Source organism: Phyllopteryx taeniolatus, chromosome 1 (assembly GCF_024500385.1).
Source record: "Phyllopteryx taeniolatus isolate TA_2022b chromosome 1, UOR_Ptae_1.2, whole genome shotgun sequence".
Classification (NCBI taxonomy): Eukaryota; Metazoa; Chordata; class Actinopteri; order Syngnathiformes; family Syngnathidae; genus Phyllopteryx; species Phyllopteryx taeniolatus.
Genome location: NC_084502.1, coordinates 32,219,835 through 32,246,602, shown reverse-complemented (window position 1 = coordinate 32,246,602; position 26,768 = coordinate 32,219,835). Strand labels below are relative to the sequence as shown.

General features: G+C 40.3%; 1 protein-coding gene across 8 annotated transcripts in view; it reads left to right on the top strand.

The window, feature by feature from the left end:
* Positions 1 to 26,768, top strand: part of plxna2 (plexin A2) — a 250,244-nt gene that overhangs the window by 184,841 nt on the left and 38,635 nt on the right. For 7 of the 8 annotated variants that reach the window (XM_061789534.1, XM_061789577.1, XM_061789552.1 and 4 more), the window contains 5 exons: positions 8,722 to 8,873; positions 13,180 to 13,297; positions 13,407 to 13,543; positions 17,649 to 17,816; positions 18,938 to 19,031. In XM_061789534.1, coding sequence (XP_061645518.1) covers positions 8,722 to 8,873; positions 13,180 to 13,297; positions 13,407 to 13,543; positions 17,649 to 17,816; positions 18,938 to 19,031 — 669 coding nt within the window. Of the gene's footprint in view, positions 1 to 8,721; positions 8,874 to 13,179; positions 13,298 to 13,406; positions 13,544 to 17,648; positions 17,817 to 18,937; positions 19,032 to 23,616; positions 24,652 to 26,768 lie in introns of those variants that run through there. The other variant, XM_061789587.1, reaches the window with a different exon arrangement.

Below are 26,768 nucleotides of genomic sequence, written 5' to 3'. Positions count from 1 at the left end.
CTCATCAACAAAAACAAAGGCCGTCTTTTATGTGTTTATGCTCAACCTGTTACAGTACAACTTTACAGTTACTTTACAACTTAGTTTACTGTACAATTTTAACATTTAAAACAGACAAGACCACCCACTAAGTCCTAATTTCGAAAACTCATCAGGATTTGTATAGATACTAATACTAGATGTAGTCAAGATACAGATTGTACAGACCATAATTGAAGAAACTCTGTATAGCTCTAATCAAGTTTTAGGATCACTATTTGAGATTGGCAACTAAAAAGAAACGAAACTAAAAGGAGAAAATATCCTTGTGGTTTTTCAAGGCATAGCAGCGTGCACTGTTGTGACTAATCAGCATCAGCAAAGGACACCTATAATAAAACCGAACAACATCAAAGTATTCCTATGCAAAGCCGGCCCCCAAGTCTCAAAGGCTCCTGCAAATGCACAGATGTTTCCATAGTTTTGTTAAAATTCAGTATATTTAGCTGAGTATTTAACTGAGCTGTTTTTACTTACTTACTTACTTACTTACTTACCTATCTATCTATCTATCTATCTATCTATCTATCTATCTATCTATCTATCTATCTATCTATCTATCTATCTATCTATCTATCTATCTATCTATCTAATCTATCTAATCTATCTATCTATCTATCTATCTATCACTGTCCCAGCAACTGGAGGTCCACCAGCGTCCCTGAACAGACTGTTAGATCTTGCACTGTAACAACATAAATTATGACTAGTTGTTCTAGATAACGCCATGAAAGTCCTTCACATTCACTGAGACAATATGGTTTGGCTCAGCAAATTTGGCAAAGGTAGCAGAAGGTCTATGGGAGTTTGAATGGGTTGAGAGTAAAGAGCCTTTTGTCTGCTTTGTCTTCACTTCTGACACACCTTTATATCTCGCGTTCATCGCTTCCGACAAGTTCCTCCCCTCTTTTTCTCGCTGTGATTACAATTTCTTTAAGGGGCAAACATCCCTCTTGTGTATTGAATGTATGATTACATTTGATTTAGATTGCATGCACCAAAGCTCCCCACCATGAGCTAATTTGTATACATACGAGGACATTAGTAGATGTGCCGACCACGAGATAGGTCTTTTGAATAATTAATGTTTCTATTAAGTACTCTGGCACCTCCCACCACGGGCCATTAATATTAAGGCAATGCGGCGAGTCGCATAGGAAAACAACATCAACTGAATTTTGATGGGCTTTTGATGGAAGATGACTCTGTGACGACTTTTTACACTTTATCGCTACAGCAAATAGACGTCTTGGCCTTGCACTGAATCCAAATATTGCCTCAGGAAAGACAAAACCGTCTCACTTCTTCACAAGGTGTTTACAGTACACAACCGACAGGTGGGACTGTCAGTCACTGGTGGCAAAAAGAAACTCCTCACCTTTTTGATTCTGGGAGGGCCTGTTAACTAAAACGTATAGACTTGGTTATACCAAGCAGCTCAGTATGGAACTAAATTTCTGTTGTTATATTGTAATAACTTAGGGTATTAAAATTGTGATGATACTTCTTTTTGGCAAGCTTCCACGAGGTTACCAACTGCATTGCATAGAGGTTTCACTGTACAACAGGAAACACTTTGTAGGTGGAAATCTTGCACTATTTGATTGACATTTTGATCAGAGAAGTGAGATCTAATCCCAAATAGTGTAATTTTAAACTCAATAGAGTAAATGGACAACCCTAACTACATCACATGTGTTCTTTCGTGATTTTATGGCTTTGGCCTTGGCTTGAGCAGATACATTATATCTTAATGTTATATTCTGAAATAATTGCAGTGGGATCCATCCTGATTTGATTGAAGATTTTTTTCTTTTAGCTTTCTTATAGCACTGAACACAACTGATCTCAGTCAGCTTCTGTTGTTTTGCGCAAAAACCCTGCAGGCCGTTGGGGTTGTGCATTATTGCTTTTCGCTCTAAGTATTTAGTGACGTCTCGCCTGCCTCAGCATAACTTTCCCCACCGTTAGTTCATCCTGAAGCACCCTGATGAACATCCGATGGAGCTTCGGTGGTCATTTTTGTACTTCTTCGCTGCCTTTATTTTGCTGAAACAAACAGATTATCCCCTCGAATGGGCCTAATTGTGTTCCTGAAAGTTTCTTTACCTCAAATTAGGCTGCCTCGCTGCACAGTTTAGGTCATCACTTCAATCTTAAATCCTGCTATGATAGCTTGCAAAATCTGAAAAGAATTAAAGGAAGTGGTGGTGTTAAGTGGACAGAGTTCTGATCCTCTAAGCCGGAGCGAGATAGAGGAAGAAAGCTCCACAGTGAGAGCTAGTTTGTACAACGTGCAAGTTGATTGGCTGTTTGCTGGGAATTACCCATTATTGACAGTGTGGTAATATAGGCGGGCAACAACTCTGCTTCTTAAATGGATCATGCAGGGAGCGTGACGTGGCTGTTCTGGATATGAATTGAAGCTTAGGGTGGCCAGAGTGTGCCTGCATGTGCGATAAGACTTGAAAAAGTCAAACATTGACACTGCAGGATGAAGGGTCGTGTTTGTTGTCTGCAAAGAAAAACATTTAAAAGCAGGTCATTGCAATATCACTAATATGAGTTGTACCACTGTACAAACCATCTTCACGATAGTGTCTTTGTACTTTCTCTTCTGATTAGCTGGCCCCACTGAAGGTTCCATTCTTTCCCACTGGCCTGTTTTTTGGTTCGTATTGCCACTTTGGACAGATGAGAGAAATTCCATGAAAATACTAAGGACATTGTTTTCCACAATAACCTCTTTATTTAACAACTGACTGAGCAATTAAACAAAATCCTTGCTAAACATTGCACGATATAATAAGCACTTACTAGATAATAAACAATAATTAGGTTTTTTTTCAAAATTGTCACCCAATTCATACAGCAAACAGTTTAGACTGCAAACTAGTTGGGCCTGAATCTATTTAGATTATTTATTATTGCAACCCATTAGGGCTCCATTGCGCAAAGATTTGGCAATTTTACAACGTCCTTGAAGCAAATATTAGATTGATCAATTGGCTAATTTCACACCAAATTGTTTATGAGAAAAGAAATGAGTTATGATACGCATTCCTAATGCCTCTCATACCAACGGCCTCCACCCCAATCCACTATTTAGTCTCTATGGTGACTCTATGAGCTTTTTCTTCCCCTATTGCTTATGTAACTATCTTTTAAGCCTACTCAAATAGCTGCCATTTCTTGGCATGGATATATTCAGCCATTATGCCATCCCCCCCCCCCCCCTCCCGCCAACATACTCTGAATGCCCAAACAGTGCTAAAAGATTTATATGTACTCAGACCCCTTAAGCGGTGCAGTGACACACTTACTTTGCATCCAGAACAATTAATGTCCACAGGCTCTAGATTCCAATGCCGGTGTCCCACAGGGACGCCGCAATCCCCAGTGAGTACAGGTGGGAGGGTTTTCAAGTGCCACTTTGCGGCCCTGTAAGCGGGTACAACAGACTGTTGGTTTTCTTCCTCTCATCTTGCATGGTGGGTAGTTGCATATTGATTGTTTCTCTAGCTTCTATACTCTGCTGCACGCCACTCGGAGACTCATTCATTCGACTTCATTTAGGGTGAGTTTACATGACAACACCCAAGGAAAGTGTTCCCCCCGTTTGACTTTTGGGATAGGATGGCATCAAAACAATCTCACGTTCGCACTGAACGAAAGTGTGTAATCAGTGTAGTCACTTGTTCTGATGGTCAGCCATTGTTGTTTTGGATGTAAAGTATTTGCATTCCTACACTGAACTTCTAAGCACACGTTTTCTGCTTCCACAGACCACCTTTTCTAGTGTGTGGATGAAAAGGCTGTCATTTTAAAATAAACATCCACATCTGCAGAGATCTGTTTTCGATTGTTTTCAGTTTCCAAAAAAAACTATTGCTATGTGAGCAAATGTTCAAGTTGGTAGTTTTTAGCCATTTGATATTGTGTAAAACCACCCCTTAATTTTTATCCTAACCCCTTTTCCCCAAAGCTGTCCCTCCTGTTAGACTAGTGATTGCCAAACAGAGATCATCATGTGTATCATAGAAATTATTTACTCAAAATAATGCATATTTGTTTATCTATCAACGCCAGCAATGTATAGTGACAGGCAGGACAGTTAAAAAGCTCTTTCAGTAGATGGCAGTTAAGCGGTGTATCCACATTTTATGACATTTTTGTTTGGTGGGGTTCTGTGAGATTATTTCGAATCAAAAGTGGGAAAAAATGTGTGCGTTAGCTCAGCAAAGGTTGGGAAACAATGCGTTAGACGATGGCCAGATTTGCTCTGTTGTACTCCATGACAAGGTCATTTTAGGCACCCATATTGTAGTTTTAAGGAGGTACCGGTAGTCAAGTGTGCCTTTTGTACATTGAAATGTATTGAATCATCCATGGCAATAGGTGCATTTAGCAGCTGTTACATGCAACCACCAACTGATTACCTCTGCCAAGAAGATCATGTTTCACCTTTTGGCTAATTTATTATCTGTTTTATTTATTTATTTATGTGTTTATTTATTTATTTATTTTTCTGAGTAAGCTTGCGCAAAAAACGATTTTGGAGAGGAGGCCCATGAGTCACAGAATAACTATTTACATGTTGGTGCTGATCTGGGAAAAAATGCAGATTAACATTGCAAGGACATTGTTGGATATTTTCCACCCATCTATCCTTTAATCTATCCATTTTCGATACTCTTTATCCTCTTTGGGATCAGGTGAAAGATAGAGCCTGACTATGGACCAAAGGATGACTTCACCCTGGAAGTCAGGACACAAAGGGACAGTCACACACATTCACGCAGTCATTCAGCATGAAATTCATGGGAAAATCAGCAGAGGGAACCACCACACTATTAATTCAGACAAAAGTACATTTTGATTGGTGTTGAGCCAAATTGTCAGTGTTTGGCCTCGGTGGAGGTCTACAAAATGTTATTCAGTTTTGTTGAATTTCCGGTCACGGTATATTCACTGTATGTACCCAGAACACCAAGTATCCTGGAATATAGTATACCATGTACCATAGCACATTACATAAAATTCATCATTCTTCTTCTTCTTCTCATAATAGTTTTGGATTTTCCATTATAGTCATTTCGTCTTTTTATTAAAATTAAAATATTAAATAGTTTAAAATATTAAAATAGATTTAATTCGTTTTTAGAGCAGGTTTGTTAGCTATTATTTGTTTTTATTTTTTCAAGTGTTTCCTTTCAGTTTAGTTTTTATTAGTTTCAGTTGTAATAAAAACTCAACAAAAAAATACCATTTTAATGAAAGAATGAAAACATATGAACACCCATCCACAAATGTATGATAACCCAGAGAATTCAAAGTGCAATAAGTGCAGTGCATACAGTAATACTGCTTCTCAGGTTAGAGTTGATGAATCACAACGTACAGTAAAACCGTTCACAAGAAATGAGCTGTATTATGGCCTTTTTCAAAATATGTTTTTATATGTTTAACTTACATACTGTATGTCTTGCCGAGATACAGTAAAAGAACTACAATTCCCAAACGACTGTCGACAGTCCGTGTTCCGTACGGCTGTACCGAAATAAATACATTTAAAATCAACCCCGAGAGCTCATATCCGAAATTAACTGACAAAGATGAAATGAAAACAGACATTTGTTTTTCTAAATGTAAAATGTAGTTTCACTTATCATTTCAAAACAGTCTCATTTTTATTTTCTTTCATTTCCGAAAATATTGTTTTCAGTTTTAGTTGTAGTTATTTCATTCATTTTTGTTAATTATAATAAGTTTGATGCAGATCGCTTCAGACACTTTTTGGTAATGGAACCAACTAATCAGAAGATGAAAAAAATGCTTCCATTATTTTGGGTCAGCTAGCTGACTCTCTGTGGCAAATTTGGAATTTGATTAGTTAAAGAAATAATTAGCACAACAGTTAATGCTAATGTACAGCGGCTATAAAAAGAAGTCTACACATTTCTGTTTAATTGCCAATTGCCAAAATAAATTTTCAAAACTTTTGTCACCATTGAGATGACCTTTTTTTGAGAGGGAAAGTAAAAAAAAAAAAAAAAAAGAGAAAATTTGGTTGGAGATGTGTGCATACCCTCTTATAATTGGAGATGTGGTTGTTAAATTAAACAATCACATTCAAACTCATGTTAAATGGGAGTCAGTACACACCTGGCCTCATTTTAAGTGCTTCTGATTAACTCCAAATAAATTAGAACTGTTGTAGTAGGTTTTTCCTTGCATTTTTTTTTTCTCATTGAAACCTGAATGTTTTGTGCTAACCGACTGGTATTTTGAACTGTTCACAACTCCCTCCACTTTGACTAAGGCCCCAGTTCCAGCTGAAAAACAAACAAATAAATAAAACAAAGAGTGATGCTGGCATCACCATGCTTCACTGTATGTATGTTGTTCTTTTGGTGATGAGTCGTGTTGTGTTCGCGCCAAACGTACCTTTGGGAATTATGGCCAAAAAGTTGAAATATGGTTTCATTGGACCATAACACATTTTCCCACATATGTTTGGAAGATTTTGTTATGGTCCAAGAAAACCAAGATTGAACCTTTTGCCGTAATTCCAAAAGGTATGTTTGGCACAAAACACTACAGTGCTTATCACCAAAAGACATGGTGGCAGAGTTGGGTAATAACGTGCTACATTTACTCCGTTACCTTTACTCAAGTAACATTTGGATCAATTGTCAGAGTAGTTTTAATGAATCCTACTTTTTACTTCTACTTGAGTATTTATGTTAAGAAGAAACAGTAATTTGACTCCGCTACAATGATCTAAATGCTGCTAGCTACTTTTCTTGATCAATTATTGGGTGCTCAATCTATTTCTAAACTTTTGTTTTCGACTTCCGCAGTGGCGCCGTTGCACCAATGTAGCATAACAGCAGTGTTGTTTGACTCAAGTTCACCAATCAGACGACACAGGAAAGTCACATGTTCACACATAAAATCTATTGGGCTTTGCGGGCCAATCACAGTGACTCATTGAAAAAAAAAAAATCTCTCGCTCTCTCTCTCTCTCTCTCTCTCTCGTTCTATTGCTTGCTTGCCCGCACACACGCACACTCGCACACGCACACACACGCTACAGTTGAAGTGCAAGTACCATAAAACAGATCTAGTAAAAAGCCTATACTTTTTCAATAAATCTGGTCAACAAACAGCTTCTTCATTCAGCTATTGTAGTTAATTAAGCAAAGCATGTTTCTGTAAGGCCCTATGACAAGAGTTTGGATGTGATTGGTTAATTCTGAACACAACCGTATGCCAGTTTTGAGAGAGTGTGCACACACTTGTGCAACTAACCATGTAAAACACCAGTTAAAACAGGCAGGTGGGCCTGTCGACTCTTTTACAATGGCCAAGAAGGCAGCAAGTTAAGCGTCAGGGCCAAGTCACTCACATACAAGAATATTTCAGTTGTTTATTTTCACCTCCCCCTTTCAAAAGGATACAGAAATAAATCAATTGAGTTGTGCAAATTCTAGGTCACATTAATGGTGGAAAAAGTTTGAAATTATTTATTTTGGTCGAAATGCTTTTACATCACAAAAACCTGCCATTTGAACAGGGGTGTGTAGACTTTTTATATCCACTGCAGCCTTGTTCCTGTTTTTGTAATCTCTGCCTGGTGAGCCTATTGTGCTGTTTAACGAGTGGAAAAAAATAATATAAGACAATTTCTTCTCGCTGAATTTGTCTTAATTGGTTATTTTATGAATATTTTCTTTATTATGATTTAGTTTAAGTGAGGATAAGCGGTACGGAAAATGGATGGATGGATATTGTTCAGCAATATCTGAATTTTTACATGCATATTTTATTTAATTATTATTATTTTAGTTGACCTTCATGCTCTGATTTTAAAAATACATAAATCAGCGGTTAATCATTTACTCAGTACTTCAGTACTTTCTCACTCTTACTGAAGTAGTTATTTTGAGGACTACTTTTTACTTTGACTTGAGTCATATATTTCTACTGTAATGGTACTTTTACTTGAGTACAACATTTAGCTACTCTCCCCACCTCTGCATGGTGGAAGCATCATCATGGTTCTGGGTCATTTTCCTTCCTTACTTCCAGCCACATCCCCAGTTGTAGGAGGGTGTGCACTCTTGTGCAACCACATTATCTCACTTGTTAATTTTTGCTTACCCTCTAGAAAAGGTTTTTTTTTTTAAATCAACTGAGAAGTGTAGTTTATAAGTCACTTTACTGGTGGAAAAAGTTTTGAAAAGATTTATCTTGGTCCCCTTTTTTTTTATTTCACTAAAGCCTGGCATTTGAACAGGGGCGTTTGCACTTTTTATATCCTCTGCAGTTTACGTTACATCTGCCAGAACTACTGATTTTGAAGGCCCTTGGCAGATTAGATTGAAATGACAGCACAAATAGGTTGAAATCTCAATGGTCAAAAAAATCTAACATACACAAACTGAAAGCAGTGCAGCCGAGAGAAATGCTACGAAGTGAAGCAATAGACTGTTGGGAATAAATGAATACATTTTCATGGAACAAATATTTTAAAAAATTCTGGTAGCGTTTCAGCGAGCGGAGTGGCCCTTGCTGGCCTTGACTTTCACAACTGATTAACCGAGAGAAACCTCATAATTTTATTGTTGTTGTTTATTTTTTTAACCCTCATTTTTTGCTGTCTTCTGCCTTCTAAAGTTGACCCCGGTGGCTGGACCCCCCGAAGGAGGCACACGGGTGACTATCCATGGCACCAACCTCGGTCTTTCCTTCTCAGATGTGGTCAGCAATGTGGAGGTGGCCGGAGTAAGGTGTGCTCCTGTGCAAGATGGTTACATCATTGCTGAACAGTAAGTCCTTTGGGTTATACTGTATGTAAGATTGTTACATCACTTTGCTCATATCTTACGTTGCTGCACATACAGTATGTGCAGCTAAACTCTCTGGATTTGGACATGCATTCCAGGCAAAACTGCCGAAGGTTGACTTCTTGCACCACGCATGCATAATGTACATAGCCTGATTGGAACCGGTCCAAAACCCTTTGGCCCTGGGGTCTCTGCTCCCCCTGCTCGGTGCTGGACACCGACATACCGCCCTGCTCTTTCTCTCTGCAGCTCATCTATTTAGCAACAATCACATAGCAGCTGCCAGTGTTTAGTTTTCTCACGCTACGCACAGCTCTTGTTCAAGCCTGTCCGGTTATCCTTCAAACATGGCTCATGCGCCTATAACCCCCCCACCCCACCCCAATCCCCCACCCGTTTTTTTTTTGTATGCATCAAGATTATGTCCAATGGTGTTTTAACTGCATTATATTATTTATATAAATGTAAATTAAATTATAAATGTTGTGTATGCCCCTCCATAGTAAATCAATAGCCTAGACGACTCTTCTACGTTGATAAAAATCATTCCACTAATCACAGGACAACGGAGGTAAACAACAACCTCGTCTCATGAGATTTGATGAGATGGGCAGCGTGATGCTGAGGATAAGTGTATACACCTTGCAACCGTAGGGTCGTCGATTCGTATCCCACCCCAGCGCATGTCGTCATTGTCTCCCTGGGCAAAACACTTAAACCACACTTCCCATGGAAGAATGTGGTTGGATGTTTGGTGGTGGTCGGAGGGGCTGTAGGCGCAGAATGGCAGCCACATTTCTGTCAGACTGCTCCAGGGCAGCTGTGACTACACACATAGCTTACGACCACTCGGTGTGACTGTAGAGTGACTGAATAATGTATGCAATTGGCAAACATCTTTGAGTCTCTAGAAAAGAGCCATAAATGCATTATTATTATTATTATTATTATTATTATTATTGACTGTGCATCTGAAAATTTCAGTACTTAAGTGGATTTTCTCTGTTAAATTCACATAAATTTTCCAATAAATACAACAATGTGTGGATTGTTGCCATATATTACATACAAAATGTAACTAAAAAAAACAAGAACCTACAATTGGCTTGTGACCGATACAGGGTGGACCGCAACTCTCACACGAGGTCAGCTGGGATAGGCTCAAGCTCACCCACGACCCTAATGAGCAGAGGACAAACATTGAACACATGCCAGGCAGCAGTCCCCTGCTGCTCCAGATTTTAATGCACTATACCACTCAGGGGCCACTTGCGCACAGGGTACAGCCAATGACTGCCAGTCGGGGACCTGTGTAGGGGGGCAGTGGGTAGGGTTGGTGGTTGACTGGAGGGGCGGCTTTGGGCCCCTGTGGCCTTTTGGGGGGGCCTCTGTGGGGCCTCCCTGTGTCCCTCCATGTGAGTGGTGTCCCGTCCACAGGGCCGCTCTCGGCTGGGCCCCTGAGTCCCGCCTCTCGGGTGGCTGGGGAGGAGCCCTCAGCGCCCAAGGTGCAGCCGCAACAATTACAGGACACTTCTGAAGGTTATTGTGCACATGAGACGGTGTTAACGCACTTGCATGTGTCCGTGGACACACACCCCACACCCCTGGAGCTTATTTGTTTGGTGTGGAGCCACTCACTCATTGGTATAAATAACTCTTATAACTATGCAAACCTCCTGAGTATCCCCCTACTTGCACTCACAGTCTATAGATGTTTCGAACTTATATAGCCACTCCCCCCGCACTTCAGTTGTACAGCCAGGTCCACGACCCCTGTCCTGCATGCTTCCCCTCCTGCCCCTGTCCTGTACAGTCTTATCCTTCCCTCACAGGGTGTAGCACTACTGCTCCATACAATACTTGAATGTAATGTGTCATTGTACTATGCATGTAATGATTTATTTTGCTTATCTTTCTTACAGTATCTTCATCTTACATTTTTTGTGTACTTCTCTTCCTGTATTATTTAATTATCTTCTCACTGTCTCTTCCTTTTTCTTTTTTGTTTTTCTGTCACTCCCCTTTAAAACCTCATTCTGTCCTACTGAAATTTTCAATAAATATCCATCGGAATACTAAGAACCACGGTGGCAGTATAAAAACTCCACTGTGGCACAGTACAACTGTTTCAGCATAAAAGGAATACAGATTCTCCATTCTGATTGACCTAACAGTCGAACAGGAAAAGTTTTTACAAAATAAAATAAAAAAATGAATACAAAAGTACCTCCATCTATCCATCCATTTTCCATGCCACTTATCCTCACTCAGATGGATCCTACCCCGGCTGACTCTGGGTACACCCTGAACTTGTCGCCAGCAAATCACAGGGCACAGAAAGACAAACAACCATTCACACTCTCATTCACACCTACGGACAATTTAGAGTCTTCAATTAACCTACCATGCATGTTTTTGGAATGTGAAACTGCAGTAGGCGTACTCAGAGAAAACCCACATAGGCAAGGGGAGAACGTGCAAACTCCGCACAGGGAGGCCTGATTGTAACCCGAGACTTCAGAACTTTGAGGCAGATGTGCTAACCAGTCGTCCACTGTGACGTCCTACAAAAGTACCTCCCCATTATAATCAATAACTAACAAAGTTTTCCTCAAGCAAACAGACAAACCCAAGCCAATGAAAATATATTCTTATTATATCTATTCTGTGAACCGCTTATCCTCACTATGGTCGAGGGTGTGCTGGCGCCTATCTCAGATGATTTCGGACGAGAGGCTCTTTTGCAGAAATTATAAATTATGTAACACACAACCTTCGGTAGATTAGAGTACAATACACCAGTCCTGATGACACTTACTACAAGCACATGGAGAAAAAAAGAGTAAAGTTTTTCATTCCTGCCCTGAAATAAAGATGAAGAAAAAGAGCACATGGACGTGCACGTGGACATGCACGTGCACATCCACATGCAGGCTACCACAGTCAAGGATCTCAGTAGAGCCTTTAACCCGAATAGTTAACTTGGCCTACTTCTGCCCCAAGAAGGAGAATAGGATATTTTTGCATCAGATACCTCATATTAGCATGTATCAAGATTTATATGGGCAGAATTATACATGAGTAAAATATATATGTATGTATGTATGTATGTATGTATGTATGGGGGGGCAGACAATGTAATGTACTAATTTCCAGTCTATGGGAGATTTTATGATTATTTGAACTGGATGTGGACTTTTACCTTCAGTATCATGTCCTTATCTCATTTTTGTTGTTTTTGGTCTCAACTCACTCACCAGACTCACTTGCAGTTCTCAAGAATGTCATGAAGGAAATGTTTTAATTTCAATTTTTGACCTTCTAAATTGCCAAACCCTTGTTAGAAAAAAAAAAAAAAATTGGGAGGTTTATCATCCCTGGACCATTCAGATATTGAGGAGCCTGTTTGAAACATTTGTATGCAGTTAAATCTTGCATGAAAAGCAAATTCTACACTTTGAAGTGAGGAACTTAATTGATTTTGACTGACATATTAGGGATGGAGGCACGGTGGCCGACTGGTTAGAGCGTCAGCGTCACAGTTCTGAGGACCCGGGTTCAATCCCCGGTCCCGTGTGTGGAGTTTGCATGTTCTCCCCGTGCCTGTGTGGGTTTTCTCCGGGCACTCCGGTTTCCTCCCATATCCCAAAAACATGCATGAATTGGAGACTCTAAATTGCCCATAGGTGTGCCTGTGAGTGCGAATGGTTGTTTGTTTCTATGTGCCCTGCGATTGGCTGGCAACCAGTTCAGGGTGTACCCCGCCTCCTGCCCGATGACAGCTGGGATAGGCTCCAGCACGCCCGCGACCCTAGGGAGGAGAAGCGGCTCAGAAGATGGATGGGATGGATGTTAGGGATGCATTAATTTAAGAATATTTTTTTATTATCGTGGTTGTAGCTTGCAGTGGTGTAAAACTGTACTACGCCATGATGCTGTGTCTTATATTTTGTTTGGCCTCAATTACAGTATGTGAGAGAATTTTTAGGGACAATGTCAGGACAAGGCAGTATGGTCATAACCCATTAAAACTACAGTGATCATAATAAACAATGTTGAATTCATAACTCTCTGTTCAAGTTATTATCTTTGAAAAGGCAACATATTTCATATAGTATACTGTATATTGTGCAAGTGGTCATTATGTAATGACTGGTTGATGTATATCACTTGAATCACCTAAAATATTTTCGGCTGCTTATTCTTCTGTTTTTACATTATTTATCGACATTGCAACTTTTTAAAACACTAATATTTGATGATAGTTTTTTTTTTTTTTTTTTTCTAGAATTGTGTGCGAGATGGATGTTGCCCCTGCGGACAGTCAACCTGGTCCAGTCCAGCTTTGTGTCGGGGAGTGCAGACCCGAACTCAAAGCTCGATCCAGTCAAGTCTACTCCTTTGTGGTACACTTTAAACCCAATAGAATACATCTATCCACCCAGCAAGCCAGCCAGTCATCATCCACCTATTTTCTTGACTGATTGACTTATCTCAATATTTTGTGTTTTGGAGACACCCACAATCACAGGTGTGTCACCCAGTAGAGGTCCAGAATCCGGCGGCACCAAAGTCACAATCATGGGCGAAAACCTTGGTGCTGGCAGCAGCGTCAGTGTTCAGTTTGGAAACCAGACGTGTGAGTTCTTCAGGTGGGTCCCACTGTTATGATGCTAGTACGTAGAATTGTTTATTGGCTGAGGTCAAGACTGACCGATTGTCCATACATTGTTTTGGATGTTGGATTCTTCCTGGTCCTTGCTCCTTCTGGGTCCTGGTCCGGTTTACATTGGAACATATAAAGTCAATGCCATTAAAGTCGTACATTTCAGAACTCAACCAGTTTTCAACAGCAATTTCTTGTAAAAATGGCACAACACTTGAGCGTTTGACCACCATCATGCATAACATCAGCTTATTTGGCAAGGTGAATTCTACACTTTTGTTTTGCTTTATAGTTGCCTTTTTATGTTTTTGTTTTTTTTGAGACACCCATTCAAAAATATAAACGTGAGGAAGTAAGCAAACTCACATTCAAAGCAGTAAGACCCTAGCGTCACAATGTGCATAGTCATTTAGGGGTTTAGTTAAGTTGGACTAATTTTAGGAGAACATGTGTTTTGAAATGCAATCACGTGAAAGGTCGACCAGCGTGAGGCCTGTAATTAATTGTGTTGGAGGTTTTCCTGGAGCTTTTTCTAGCATTTTCTAGCACATAAAACAATGAACATCAAGAATCCTCAATGGCCATGGCAAGAGAACGATTGACACAAAACCATAGCGGGATGGACATAAAGGTGATTTTTTTTTTTCTTTTCTTATTATCCAATTTAGTCAAGTTTGTGATCGGCTACCAATCAGATCAACAAGCTAATGTTGTTTAACGTTACAGAGGGCAATTGTCATTCAGGCCCAACAAATGTACTGCCCAAATCGTAGCGAGCCAAACAGAAAGTAAAAATCTGGTCTGTATTTCATTCCAACACCAAGTAATGATAATACTAAATGCAGTAGGTGGTGGCTGACAGAATTGTAATGTAAAAACTGTATTTACGAGTTAATGTGTCCCCTACTACAATGGGATTAGTTCTAATACTGTAACTAAAATTGAATATTTGCTACTTTCCTCTTTCTCTCTTTCCTCTGTAAATTTTACTATGGCCTTAATGACCTAAATTACTTCACCAGTTGGATAAGAATAACTTGTATCGTGAAAACATTGTGCACCTGTTTTGATTCAAACCTTCTTCTTCACTCACTCTTTCTTCGCTGTGCTGGATTTTCCCACATGCCCTCCTTCTCCTTTTCCATCTTTTGGGCAGCTATTTTAAGCCCTTCTACTATAGTCTGACGGCTATAAAGTAAGGTTGAAGAGCCAATTCAGCTTTTAATGAGATACAGGCCTAATTACTGGATTGTGTTTCTTCCCTGTATACCTGCCATGGGTGGTACAGTAGATGCTGTTAATGAGCTTGGACTAGATAGGAAGTGAATTCATGGAATGAGGGCTCAATTGTTGACAAAGTAGATACGATGCAATAATACATGTGGTCATTTGTATACAGTACAGGAAGTCCTCGAGTTACGACGTACTCGACCTACGACGTTTCAACTTTACGACGTCCGTGCCTCGTCCGCCATTTAAGCCCCCAGTGTTTCTGCTTAGCTAGTGCATAGTGCTTGTCTCTGTCTTTGCCTTTTTCACCCTCCTTTTTTCACATTATGGCCCCAAAGAAGAAAGCTGGGTCTTCTAGCGATGCTGGTCCAGCCAAAAGAAAATTACCATGGAAACGAAGCTTAACATCATAAAAAGATCGGAGAAAGGAGAGACACCGACGAACATCGGTAAAGACTTAGGCTTCAGTCGGTCGACCGTGGCGACCATTATTAAGGACAAAGCCCGTATTTTAGCGCACGTGAAGGGTTTCGCCCCTATGAGGGATACAGTGATCACGAAGCAACATTCTTCGATCCTTGCCGAGATGGAAAGATTACTTACGTTATGGATCGAGGATCAGAATCAACGTAGGCCAGTAGAACCTGCACATGCTTCCTCAGCAATAGCTCTCACAGCCTCCCCTCCTTCTTCTCCATCCACCTCTCAGCAGTAATGGTAAAGTACAGCATCTTATTTTTTAATTTTAAGGTATTTTAGTTTCTTTATAGAAAGTATTTTGACGTAAATTTCGACTTTAACGGTGAAATCCGACTTACGAGGAAATTCGGGTTGCGTCCCCAGCGTAGGAACGGAACTCGTTCGTAAATCGAGGACTTCCTGTATACTGTAATGCATCCTTTGAAAGGCTGGAATGTAGTAATTGTCATTACATGGATAAGGATTAGGCCAAGTCCTAACTATTAAAACAAGTGGAAATTCTATGGTGGTTATGTTTTTATTTGTAATATTAATATTTGTTTTTTATTTTCATATATAAACTACTTATGACCAATTTTAATGATGTTCTTTGGCTAAGATCAAAACCAAACTATTAACAAAAGTAGACAAAAGTTTTGTGGAAAATGGTCAAGTAGTAGAAAAATAAACATTATTTCTTTAGCCTTATGCTTGGGACGTAATGGGAAAGACAAAAATACATCAACTCACATTCATTTAAACATTACCTCCTTCAAAACCCTTAGCATAGTTATTTACATTCTACAACACAATCCATGATGCTGGTTAGCCTCTAATTTGTTTGGATTTACATTTTCTTTCCCCATGCACTGGAAATAGAAATTATTTGTTCCAGAGTCTGTCACCATCACTGTACAGAAATTATTTAAGTAACACTATTAATGGAATGTTGGACTGTAAATCATGGGAGAAAGACAAACGAGATAAATCTCAAACCATTTACTTCCTTGTTGATATTTGAACTCAAAATGAAACCAAACAAACTAATGCTGAAATATGGAACAATCTTCAAGACTGAGTTCTTTAAACCTGTTACCAGACAATGCCCTTTTTTCCCCACTGGTCCTGCTTTAAGTCCATGTGTCCATTAGATTCTCCGCTGTGTGTCTCTGCTGCGTGGGACTGGATGACACCAAGCAAGACACTTGCCAGCTCCATTTTTGTTGTAATTGCAAGTGACCCCAAGATACGCATCCATGTTCATGAATGTCTACATCAGCAGTCAGGGGGACTGACTCGGTTCTTTGCGGCCTTCTTGGTACTTTTTCTCCACTGTGCATTTTACAGCCTGTCGGGAAGGCAGGACATATGCGAGGTCAAGCTTTTGCACAAAGGCTGTGAAGCCTTTGTCCTCCGCCACACTAAATGGTCGACCAGTGCCTCGTTCAATTTAAGTTGTCACCCTTAAAAGGAATTTTAGGAAATATAATCAGAGACATGACATTTGGGACATTAAAGACGTGTTGTTGCTCTATGTAAGCTCCTGTGCACTAATAAGGCATTTGAATTTGGGGAGTAATTCTGACCCATTTTAAAGTGTTTATAATGAGATATAGAAATGCCCAGCCAGTTTAAATTTTGCATGAGGCAACTCGACTCATTTTTGTAATAGCGAGGCCTCATTCGTAGCAGTCCTGTGATTTTCAGCACGTTAAAGCAACGTATCGAAACACTGTTTCGCCACACCTCCGCTTCAATAGGTTGAATTGGATTTGAGCTGACAGGCTTGAGCATAACATCACTAGAATTCCTTTCCAACTGCTCTCCTCCACATTTCTCTTGTGTTAAATGACTTGGAGGACCCATTACATAAACACTAAATTCAACGAGCTTCTCCATTTCTGAAATCTTGCAATAGCTTGAGCTTCAGTTTGCTTCCTGATTGGCTATCACTCCATTCCACATCACAATACACATTTCTGATCCCAGATATTTAATTTATTTCAAATTCATAATTACCGCCACAGGGCTGTACAAAAATATTTTTCCAGAAAATGAATGCCGAATTGTTCGGCCAGTGAACTGTTCGACTGTATAGGTTCCTTTTTATTTGAGGTATGATTGATATTAGCCTGTCCAGCTGCATTTCTATGGCACATTCAACAGGTGGTGCTATAGTACAGTGCTATAGTGCAAACAGTGTTCAACGTTTGCTTTATTTTATCAGTAATAACAATAACTTGAAGTAGACCTACTGTACTTGGCTTTCACAGAAAGGTCGTTCAATTATTCGTTCATTGTTTTGTTTTTTATTCTTATTTAGTGGATGTGGCCTATATACCGATGCTTTCTACAGCATTCATGGTAATATTTTTTACTAATATTTTTTACTATACTTGCAGTCGAACAATGACGGAGATTGTGTGCTGCTCCTCACCCTCCCTATCCGGCATCAGCCCGGTCCAGATCAGCGTGAGCGTGGACCGCTCCCAAATCAGGGAAAGCCTCACCTTCGAGTACATTGAGGATCCCACCGTTGTGCGCATTGAACCCGACTGGAGCATTGCCAGGTAAAAACACACACCTGACCTGTAGGTTACACCGTATACAAGTCACTACATCCATTTGCATTCTCATCAACTCAGTCCTGTGACGATATGCCTCCAAGCAACCGGTCGTTAGGAGGCGTGAGTCAATACTGCACTTTCAATTACTTCTTTCTATTAGTTTGGATGTGATGGAGCTGCCGCAGCACACAGTCTGCAGACAATCTCTCTCACTGAATGCAATCCACAGATGCACCACTAATTAAAAGGAAAGGAATGAAATTTGTGTTCTCACCTGAATTCATTAGAAACTCTCACAAAAAGTCAAGCAAGCTATACTTTAATGGAAGTCTTTATTTCTTCTAAAATAAAGTATGTAAAAAAAAAAATAAAAAAAAAAAAAGGATCACCCACAGAGGGCAGACATCCACCAAGTGAACAAAATGTAATAAGGTCTATATAAACATTTTAAGCGAAGTTCATCCTGATCTATAATAATAATAATACTAATGCATTACACTTATATAGTGCTTTTCAATGCACTCAAAGATGCTTTACAAGTTCACGAATTATTCATTCACTCATCAGTCGCACCTGTTGCCCCTGTTCCACTTGTGTAACTGGGGCAGTTTGATAGAAGTCTGGCTGCCATTCTGCACCTACGGCCCTTCCAACCACCATCAAACATCCAACCACATTCATTCGTAGGCAATGTGAGTTAAGTGTCTTGGCCATGAACACAATGATGGCATACACTCGGGCCAGGATATGAGCCTCCGACCCTCCGGTTGCAGGGCGTACACTTACCCTCTGCTGCACAATGCCCCCATCTCTCATTAGATCGGACAGATATAAAAGTGAAGTAACGTCGGAGTGGAAATGAACTGACTTTTCTGCCTCGGTAACGAATCTATATTGTTTAAGTCGTCGTGGTGACACCAACAGCTGGAGAATTCCAAATTGTACGACATCAGCGACGTTCAATTATTTCACTTTTGGATGGTGAAATAGAATAAAATAATGGCTATACAATTGGTCTTGAGAAGATCTTGACCTTGGACGACTAATAATGAAGTATTTCAATATGGCAGTAGCAAGAACTAAGACTAAATGTTGTGTAAATGTCCATTTCTGGTTTTCCTCAGTGGCCACACCCCCTTGATTGTGACCGGCACTAACCTGGATGTGGTACAGGAGCCCAGGATCCGGGTCAAGTATGCCGGCAAAGAGTCAGTCAATGTAAGTGTCATTGTCATTGTGAGGTTGGCTTACTATTTTTTCCTTTGAGACTCAGAAAAGACAACACAGACAACCCAATCACCCCGTCCAGCTCTCTGATACTTCGGAATAATGCATTTAGCTGTGAGCACACTACCCATCTGTTTACAGACTCTTGGATATTACAGTCTGAAATGCAGTTAGGGGCATGTTGGAGGTGTGCATGACTGGGGTCAAGGGGACCGCTAATGGGTTTCAATGGAAGATTAAGTGCAGGGGGAAGTCGCTGGTCAGCATAAAGACACCCCATATAATCAAAATCCCTGCGTTGGGAAATCGTTACAAATTGCATTTGAGCATCCGTCCTGCGGGCCCTTTTTTAATTAAGAGGATGGAATTTGTTCTCAGTGCTCTCTGAATGAAGAGAAGGAGGTTGGACAACTGGAGTAAAATAAGAAGGCTGGAACTGAGGAGTACAATGTAGAAGAGTGGTGGTGTCAATTTACATTTAGGACAATAGATTCGTCATCATCAGTAGCAAGCACATTTTAGTAATTTACTATGGAATAAATATTGAGTGGGTAGTGTGTTTGAAATGTCAAAAGTAATAAAAGTAAACATGGCGATTTGCATGAAGAAGAATTTAACAGATGAATAGAAGCATACACTTTTTGTTTGACTTTTTACCAAATCAATGTTGACTGGAGAAGAAGACCCTTTTCTTGCTTATAGTTAATGTTTTGTAAAAGTATGATTGTTGGCATATTGTGAGTTAAAGGGTTTAGAACATTACCAGACAAGGCGAGTTGCAAAAGCAATTGATTAAACAGAACGGTAGCGTGCACATTTTTTTTAATGCATTATCAAACATCAATGTGTTGATAGTTGACATAGAGAGTCAAGGGAGTTTATAGACATGGCAAGTTGTATTGAGAATTGGTTCAACAGATGGGAAACATGCACATTTTGTATACAGTGTGTATTGATATAAATATTGTCTATTAGAAAAATAATTGATTCAACAGACATACAGTATTAAATCCATATTGATGAGTGGATAAAAAGAGTAAAATCCTCTTGAAATATTTACAAGTTTAGGGATTTTCCTGATGCGACAAGTTGCGTGAAGAATAACGGATTCAATAAACTTTTCAGTCGCACGCCTATAGCATCTTTTTCGCTTGTAGCAAGCTCAAGGGTTTCGAAAGTTTCCAGACATGGTGAGTTGCATTAAGAGGAATTGATTGAGCAGATGGGAAGCATGCACATTTTATGTATGTAGTGATATAAATATTGTCTGGTATTGTTAGTTTCAAGTTTATCTAAAGGTTCAAATGGTGAAAGTCTTTGTTCAATCATTTCCAGCAAAAGAAAGTGAGCCTTCCCCCATCTTCCCCCATACTGCTGACTGTGATCTAAAATTTAAAAAAAATGTTGCTCGTTTAGTGCGGAAGATCACAACTGAGCCTTGAGTCTTTATTTCAACAATGTTTGCCTACGCGAGGCCACAGTTTCCCTTAAAGACCTTTGTGAGATGTTATGGGTGTGTACATTAACAATTGTGCTGTTTTATATTCGGAATGGCGCATAAACACTTCCTGTGTGGCCAGTTAAAATGTGATTGATCCGTCTTGGTGTCTGCCATTATCCTCGGCCTCGAAAGGGATTTGTTAATCTCTTGCAGCTCGCAAAAGATGCAAGCTCCACTGTCTTGGTCGCACGTGGAGAATGAACTTCTATTAAACGCTGAGGTTACCACAACACATCTTTCATGCGCCTGCAGCCGCCTCTCCCTTTGTTGCCAGAGGACGGCCAACATTAGTAATACCTTTAGTAATACGAGCTGCTGTCTGTCTGGCGGCCTCAAATGATCACCTGTCAGCCGCTAAATTACCTCCTTGCTGCCCCCTCACTGGTGTCACCTGCATTTGTGCACAAAGAGACCAGTACAAGTGGAGAAAATGGCTTTGCAAGAGCGTTGTATCATTTATCATAATCTTGATTCAAGTTAAAAGGATTCATTTTCAAAGACTGCATTTGCTACATTACGTTTCCTGGGCTGATCAAAGGTTTCGCCAGAGGTTGTTATTGTATCCTATCAGTGATTGTCAGATACACAGAGTTCCTAAAGAGAGAGCATGGGCCATCAACCATAATGGATACTCAATACTTGCACATTACATGTTCTTATTGATGTTCTATTGTTCACTGACGTCTCAGCACCATCAATGAGTGGTTCATTGAATCACGGCAGCTTCTCGAGTGTCAAACTGCAGCGCTACTTATGCGCACTGATGGACATTTATGTTGTACTGTATTGTATCATCGGAAAAAATGATGCTGGTAACCACAAGGAGTTGGATGTGCTTTATTTAACGTATCGACGTTTTGAATTTCATTACCTCACTCAGCATGTAGTCTTCTGCTGTGCTTCAGCTTGCATTGAGGTCAGCAGACACTAACCACTGGTGACCGCTACCGGTCTGTGGGACATCTGCCTATTGATTGATCACAATACATTTTATTTTGAAAATCAGGGGTGTCTGCCTGTGCCACGGTAGACATGCCACAACACATAATAGAGTTGTAAATAAGTAAGCCCACAAGCTAGAAAAAAAATGAGGATAAAACAAGAGGAAAAGGAAACATGCCAAATGATAAAGACAAAAAAAGTAGAGCATACAAATTCCAAGAAAAAGAAAGCTGCATTTACTTAAAATACAGGTATACTGCTACAGGTGATTCTCATACAGTATATTGCTACTCTACTGTATGTGGTGACAGACTCACAAATGATCCAATGAAGTCCCCACAAAAAAATCTCTGAATACATTGCCTCCATTTTCAACATCCACTTTTTGTGATTAGAGTGATTTTCTGCAATGATGGCAACCAAAACAAAATTACGGAGAAGACATGACATAAGTTACACTTCTGGTGTCATTGTTTTCCATTACCCTGAGATGGAACTGGTTGTTGAAGAGAGACAAGCGTCGGATTCACACTAATTTCAACAATTATTGTGGTGTCTTGAGATAAAGGTTTAATTCATTCCATGGCCACGTTTGTATCTCAAAACAGTCGCATCTCAAATCATCTGTCCTCATTGAAAGGAATGGAAATGCCATTATTCTGTCGAGCTCCCCTAAAACACCCCAATTGTTTTGGTCATGCTTTTTGCAAGAAAAATTACACTGGACACTACTGTACTGTACAAAAACCTAGTCACAACAGTAGCTCTCCACATGACCTGCAAACATGGAAAATTCCAGCACAAACCACAACTGTACCCAATGTTTTGACCTTCCTTGTTCTTATTCTTTGGGTCTATTGACAACTTATACTGCCATGTCATTCCACTGCAAGGAACCTAATGTGAACTGATAATGACTGGATGTTGTAAAGTGTGCAGCCGCCATCCAGCGGTGGGGTCTGAAGCGCACTCGTAGCTAAAATTTTGCTCATATCTCAAGATTTTAAAATATGGTCCAAGTTCATATCCCGAAAAAGTCAAGGCACTTGTATTTCAAGGCATCACTGTACATTCAGCATCATGCTGAGTTGTGTTTTTAATCATTACTTTTTATTTAATGTTACTGATGGTGTAGTGGTACAGTCAACTGATTGCAGCGCAGGCAGCGTGGGTTCGGTTCAGTTTTGACAGTGTGAATGATCGTCTGTGTCTACATGTGCCCTGCGTTAGACCGGTGACTAGTCCAGTGTGTAGTCTGCTATCTGCTCGAAGTCAGCTGGGAAAGTCTCCAGGGGCCTCATGTACAAAGACTTGCGTGGATTTCCTACTCAAACATGGCGTACGCTCAAATCCACAAAACGTCGTACGCACAAAAATATTCAGATGTATGAATCTGTACGTACGCATGAATCCAAGCACATTTCCTTCGTACATCCCAATCAACGTAGAATTGAGCGCACATGTTGGAGTAGCTGACCCCTCCCTGTCCACGCCCATATTTAAATCCGATCTCTGCATCATCAGAAAAAAAGGAAAATGAGCAAGGTAATGAAGAAAAATAATTTTTCTGAAGGTGAAGTTGCTCAATGAAGTGGAGGTACGAAAATCCTCTTTTGGCACGCTGTCCTCCGGCATTAACAACAAGCGAAAGAGAAGTGAATGGAACAGCGTGTTTGCAGCTGTCAATGCTGTGGGGTCAGAACAGCGCACACACGCTGAACTAAAAAAGAAGTGGTCAGACATTGAAGTGGATGTGAAGCGGAAGACAGCTGCCCACCGCCAAAGTGTGGCCAAAAGAGGCGGAGGAATCGGCGCCGAGGGCCTCACGCCATTTGAGGAGAGAGTCGCTGCGATCAAGGGTGACACTGCTGTCTCAGGGGTGGTGGGCGCACATGTGGCTGACTGATCACCCCACTATGTAAATAACATGTATTTTTATAACTCACAACAAATGTGTTCATACAGTAACCTACACTCAGCCCTATGAGATTAAGGATCATGCGTAAATGTTGTATGTACGGTATTTGTAATAAATCTTTTGAATTCAAATAGAAGCACATTAGCATATAAAAAAGGAGATATCAAAAACTGTGACTCCTGTTTGATTACTCAATGTATTATTTTAATACACAGGAGAGGACACGCAGTCGCAGCCACGTGCTACATGTTCGGGGGATTCGTCCACCATCCCCGGTGTCTCTAGTGTCACAGAAGTGGAGGATTCCTCCAGTGTCCCTCACTGGAAAAAAGAGTCCTTTGAATTTCCTCAATTTGAACATGCATATCAGTTGCATGCATGATTAAAATGTGTTAAAATGACAAAATGTACCCCTCTTCTCCTAAAATAAAATGTTATTTTAACAGATTTTAATCATATGCAACCGATGTAAATGTTCAAATTAAATTCAAAGGATTCTTTTTTTCAGTGCTGGCATCACCGGTGTCACATACGCGGAGGTTTCGTCCACCGTTCCTTTGCGTCTCCTCTGGCATCCCCAGCGTCGCTGACGCAATTACACTCCAACAACCGGCTGCTGCTGCCCGCCTGACTGGCCGTGTCCTCACCCGTGCTGTGCTGGAGTCACGAGATTGTAAGGGCAATAGGGGGCATAAATGATCGCCTTGATCAATTTATAGGCGTCCTCACAAATATCAGTCATTCATTAAATACACTGGTCAACAAGTGAATTCCGAATCCTTGCTTCTTTTACATTGTTGAAATCAAATGTTGTCGGGATTGAATTGTTCATCAGTGCTAATTGTTCATGCGTCTCTGATGTGCAGATTTCCAGTTTCCCAGCATCACCTCTAAGTGTCACCAAAGCACCAACAGCTGCAGAAACGTGCGTATGCCAACCATGAAGTTGGCGTGAGGCAGAGCACATTTCCACGGTCATTTCACTCTTGATACATCTGAACTTTGCCGTGAAAAAGAATGTACGGCACGTTTTTGTGCGTACGCACCTTTTGTACATGAGGCCCCAGGTCACCTGCGACCCTGAATAGGACAAGGGGTATAGAAGATAGAAGGACTGATTAATGTTTTCATTTGTTTCTATGCTGGTCTGTCAAAATATAGCTTTACGTGAAACTGGTCTGTCTGACTGCATCAGAATCAGAATCATCTTTATTTGCCAAGTATGTCCAAAAAACACACAAGGAATTTGTCTCCGGTAGTTGGAGCTGCTCTAGTACGACAACAGACAGTCAATTGACAGAGAACACTATTGAGACATAACGACATTGAGAAAAACAGTCACTGGGCAATAAAGGGTTGCTAGTTATCTGGTAATGCCGGTACATTTTATATTTTTTTGACAATTGTGCAAAAAGATGCAGAGTCCTCTAGCACTTAGAGCAGTTCGAATGACTAATATTGCAATAGTCCGGTGCAATGACCATTGTGCAAAGGGCGCCGAGACTTCAAGCGAGTAGTACGATAATCTGAGACAATGTTGATTGTCTTTGTCTGTCTTTTTAGTCGTTCTACACAGTAGCAGTGATTGATCACTCATGTGACTCAGTGTGTGTATGGCTTTAGAAGTGGTATGACAACATGTGGACAAATTACATGCTTCTTTTTCTTGGGCGTGTGTGAGTTTGCGGTAATGCATATATAAAAGGTATATTCGCCCTTTTTTTTCCAAATAGCAGCTATAAAAAAAAATCTTTGAACAGAGTAATCTTAGGTTCACAATGTGTCTCTTGGGGTAAGTAATGCTACTTGCTGCTCCACTTGCACTACCAAATTAGCAGTACTAGTCTCATCATTAAATAACTGTGACACTCTACTGTAAGACCCTTGTGAATAACAAGCCACAGGGATGAAATCTTGCAATTGAAGTCATTCAGTCAGCACCTTTAAAATTGTATATATATATTTTTTTCTCTATATTTTCATTTAAGCTTATCTCATTACTGGAACCTGATTGCGGAAGATGCCCGTCAGGACACTTTGTGACAGTCTGCAACTGTTTATTTTTTTTGTATATTTATTTATGCGACATAGCACTCAATATTTGCATGAAATTGCAGTTTGTATAAATCCACGTACTTGGATTCAATACTGAGATGGCTCAGATTTCTAATGATGTTGGCAAATGTCGACTTGTTTTAAACCATGCTGACAAGTTGACTCACTAACCTCTAGCCTGGTGAACATGGCAGAGGCTCGTTGGCTTGTGTACCACACACAGGCTCGTGTGGATGGGAGTTTTGGATTTGATGCCAGTTTTTACAGTTGGTTGGCAGCAAAACAGTGTAGGAGTAACACAGCACAGGACCTACCATCTATTGAATGCTAGTCTACCGTTGACCCTTGACTATTTGACCCTCATCCTACACACATCTCTACGATGCCACATTCTATCCTGCAATCCTTTCTCGCTGTTACCCCGGCCAGAGACCTTTTGAAAGGTAGCTTGTTGGGCCGTACTAAAACACTACACTAGCTCTATAATATATGCAGCCAGAGGCACTCGGGAATGTTGCTGGCTGCTTCACTTTGAGAGTGCAGACCGATGAGGCCACGATTCCAATTATTTCCTCTAACTGTTGACCTTATTCCACTTTATCAACACTGAGCAATGTGAAGCTCCCTCTCTGCATGGCCTGAAGGAATGTGTTGTGCAGTCAGTATTTGGCAAGACACAGATAGAGTAGCAGATAAGGAGCCAGGCCCCTTTGACAAACTACAGTGTTGTAATCTGGAAGCAGTGCAGTGCCATGTCATGAGTGCATCCGCTAGTGTTTTGTTGCAGGGAGTAAAAACAACATAATATGCTAATACAGAATTCCAAGGCAGTGACCATGCTGAGGTTTGTCAACATGATGATTGACAGCCATTGATAGTCCCAGCCCAACAGCCAAACAACACATTTGCTTATCAAATCCTTCAATGGCCCATTTTCGCATCACTATTTATTGATCGTCTCTTTGAATTCCAACTTCCACAGGCAGAAAAAAAATGATAGCAGCTGTTTTGGTCCTGACAGGGTTTAGCATATAACATGATAAGAGAATAAGAGTAAAATACTGACAGTAGTCATTTCTGACAGCTTAACGTACCAGACTGTCGTCTCTGTAGCGGACTTTTAAACTGCTACTTGCTTGTCAAAGACCTTCTTCAGACTGCTCCAGAACTCCAGAACTTTGGTAGAGGGTTTTGCAGGATTGTGAGACTCTAGATGTCTGTAGAGGTCCATTGTCTATTATTATAATTTTAAAAATTGTGTCTGCAAGAAAAGGTGGGATCATGTACAGAAAAGCAACATCACGACATCGCT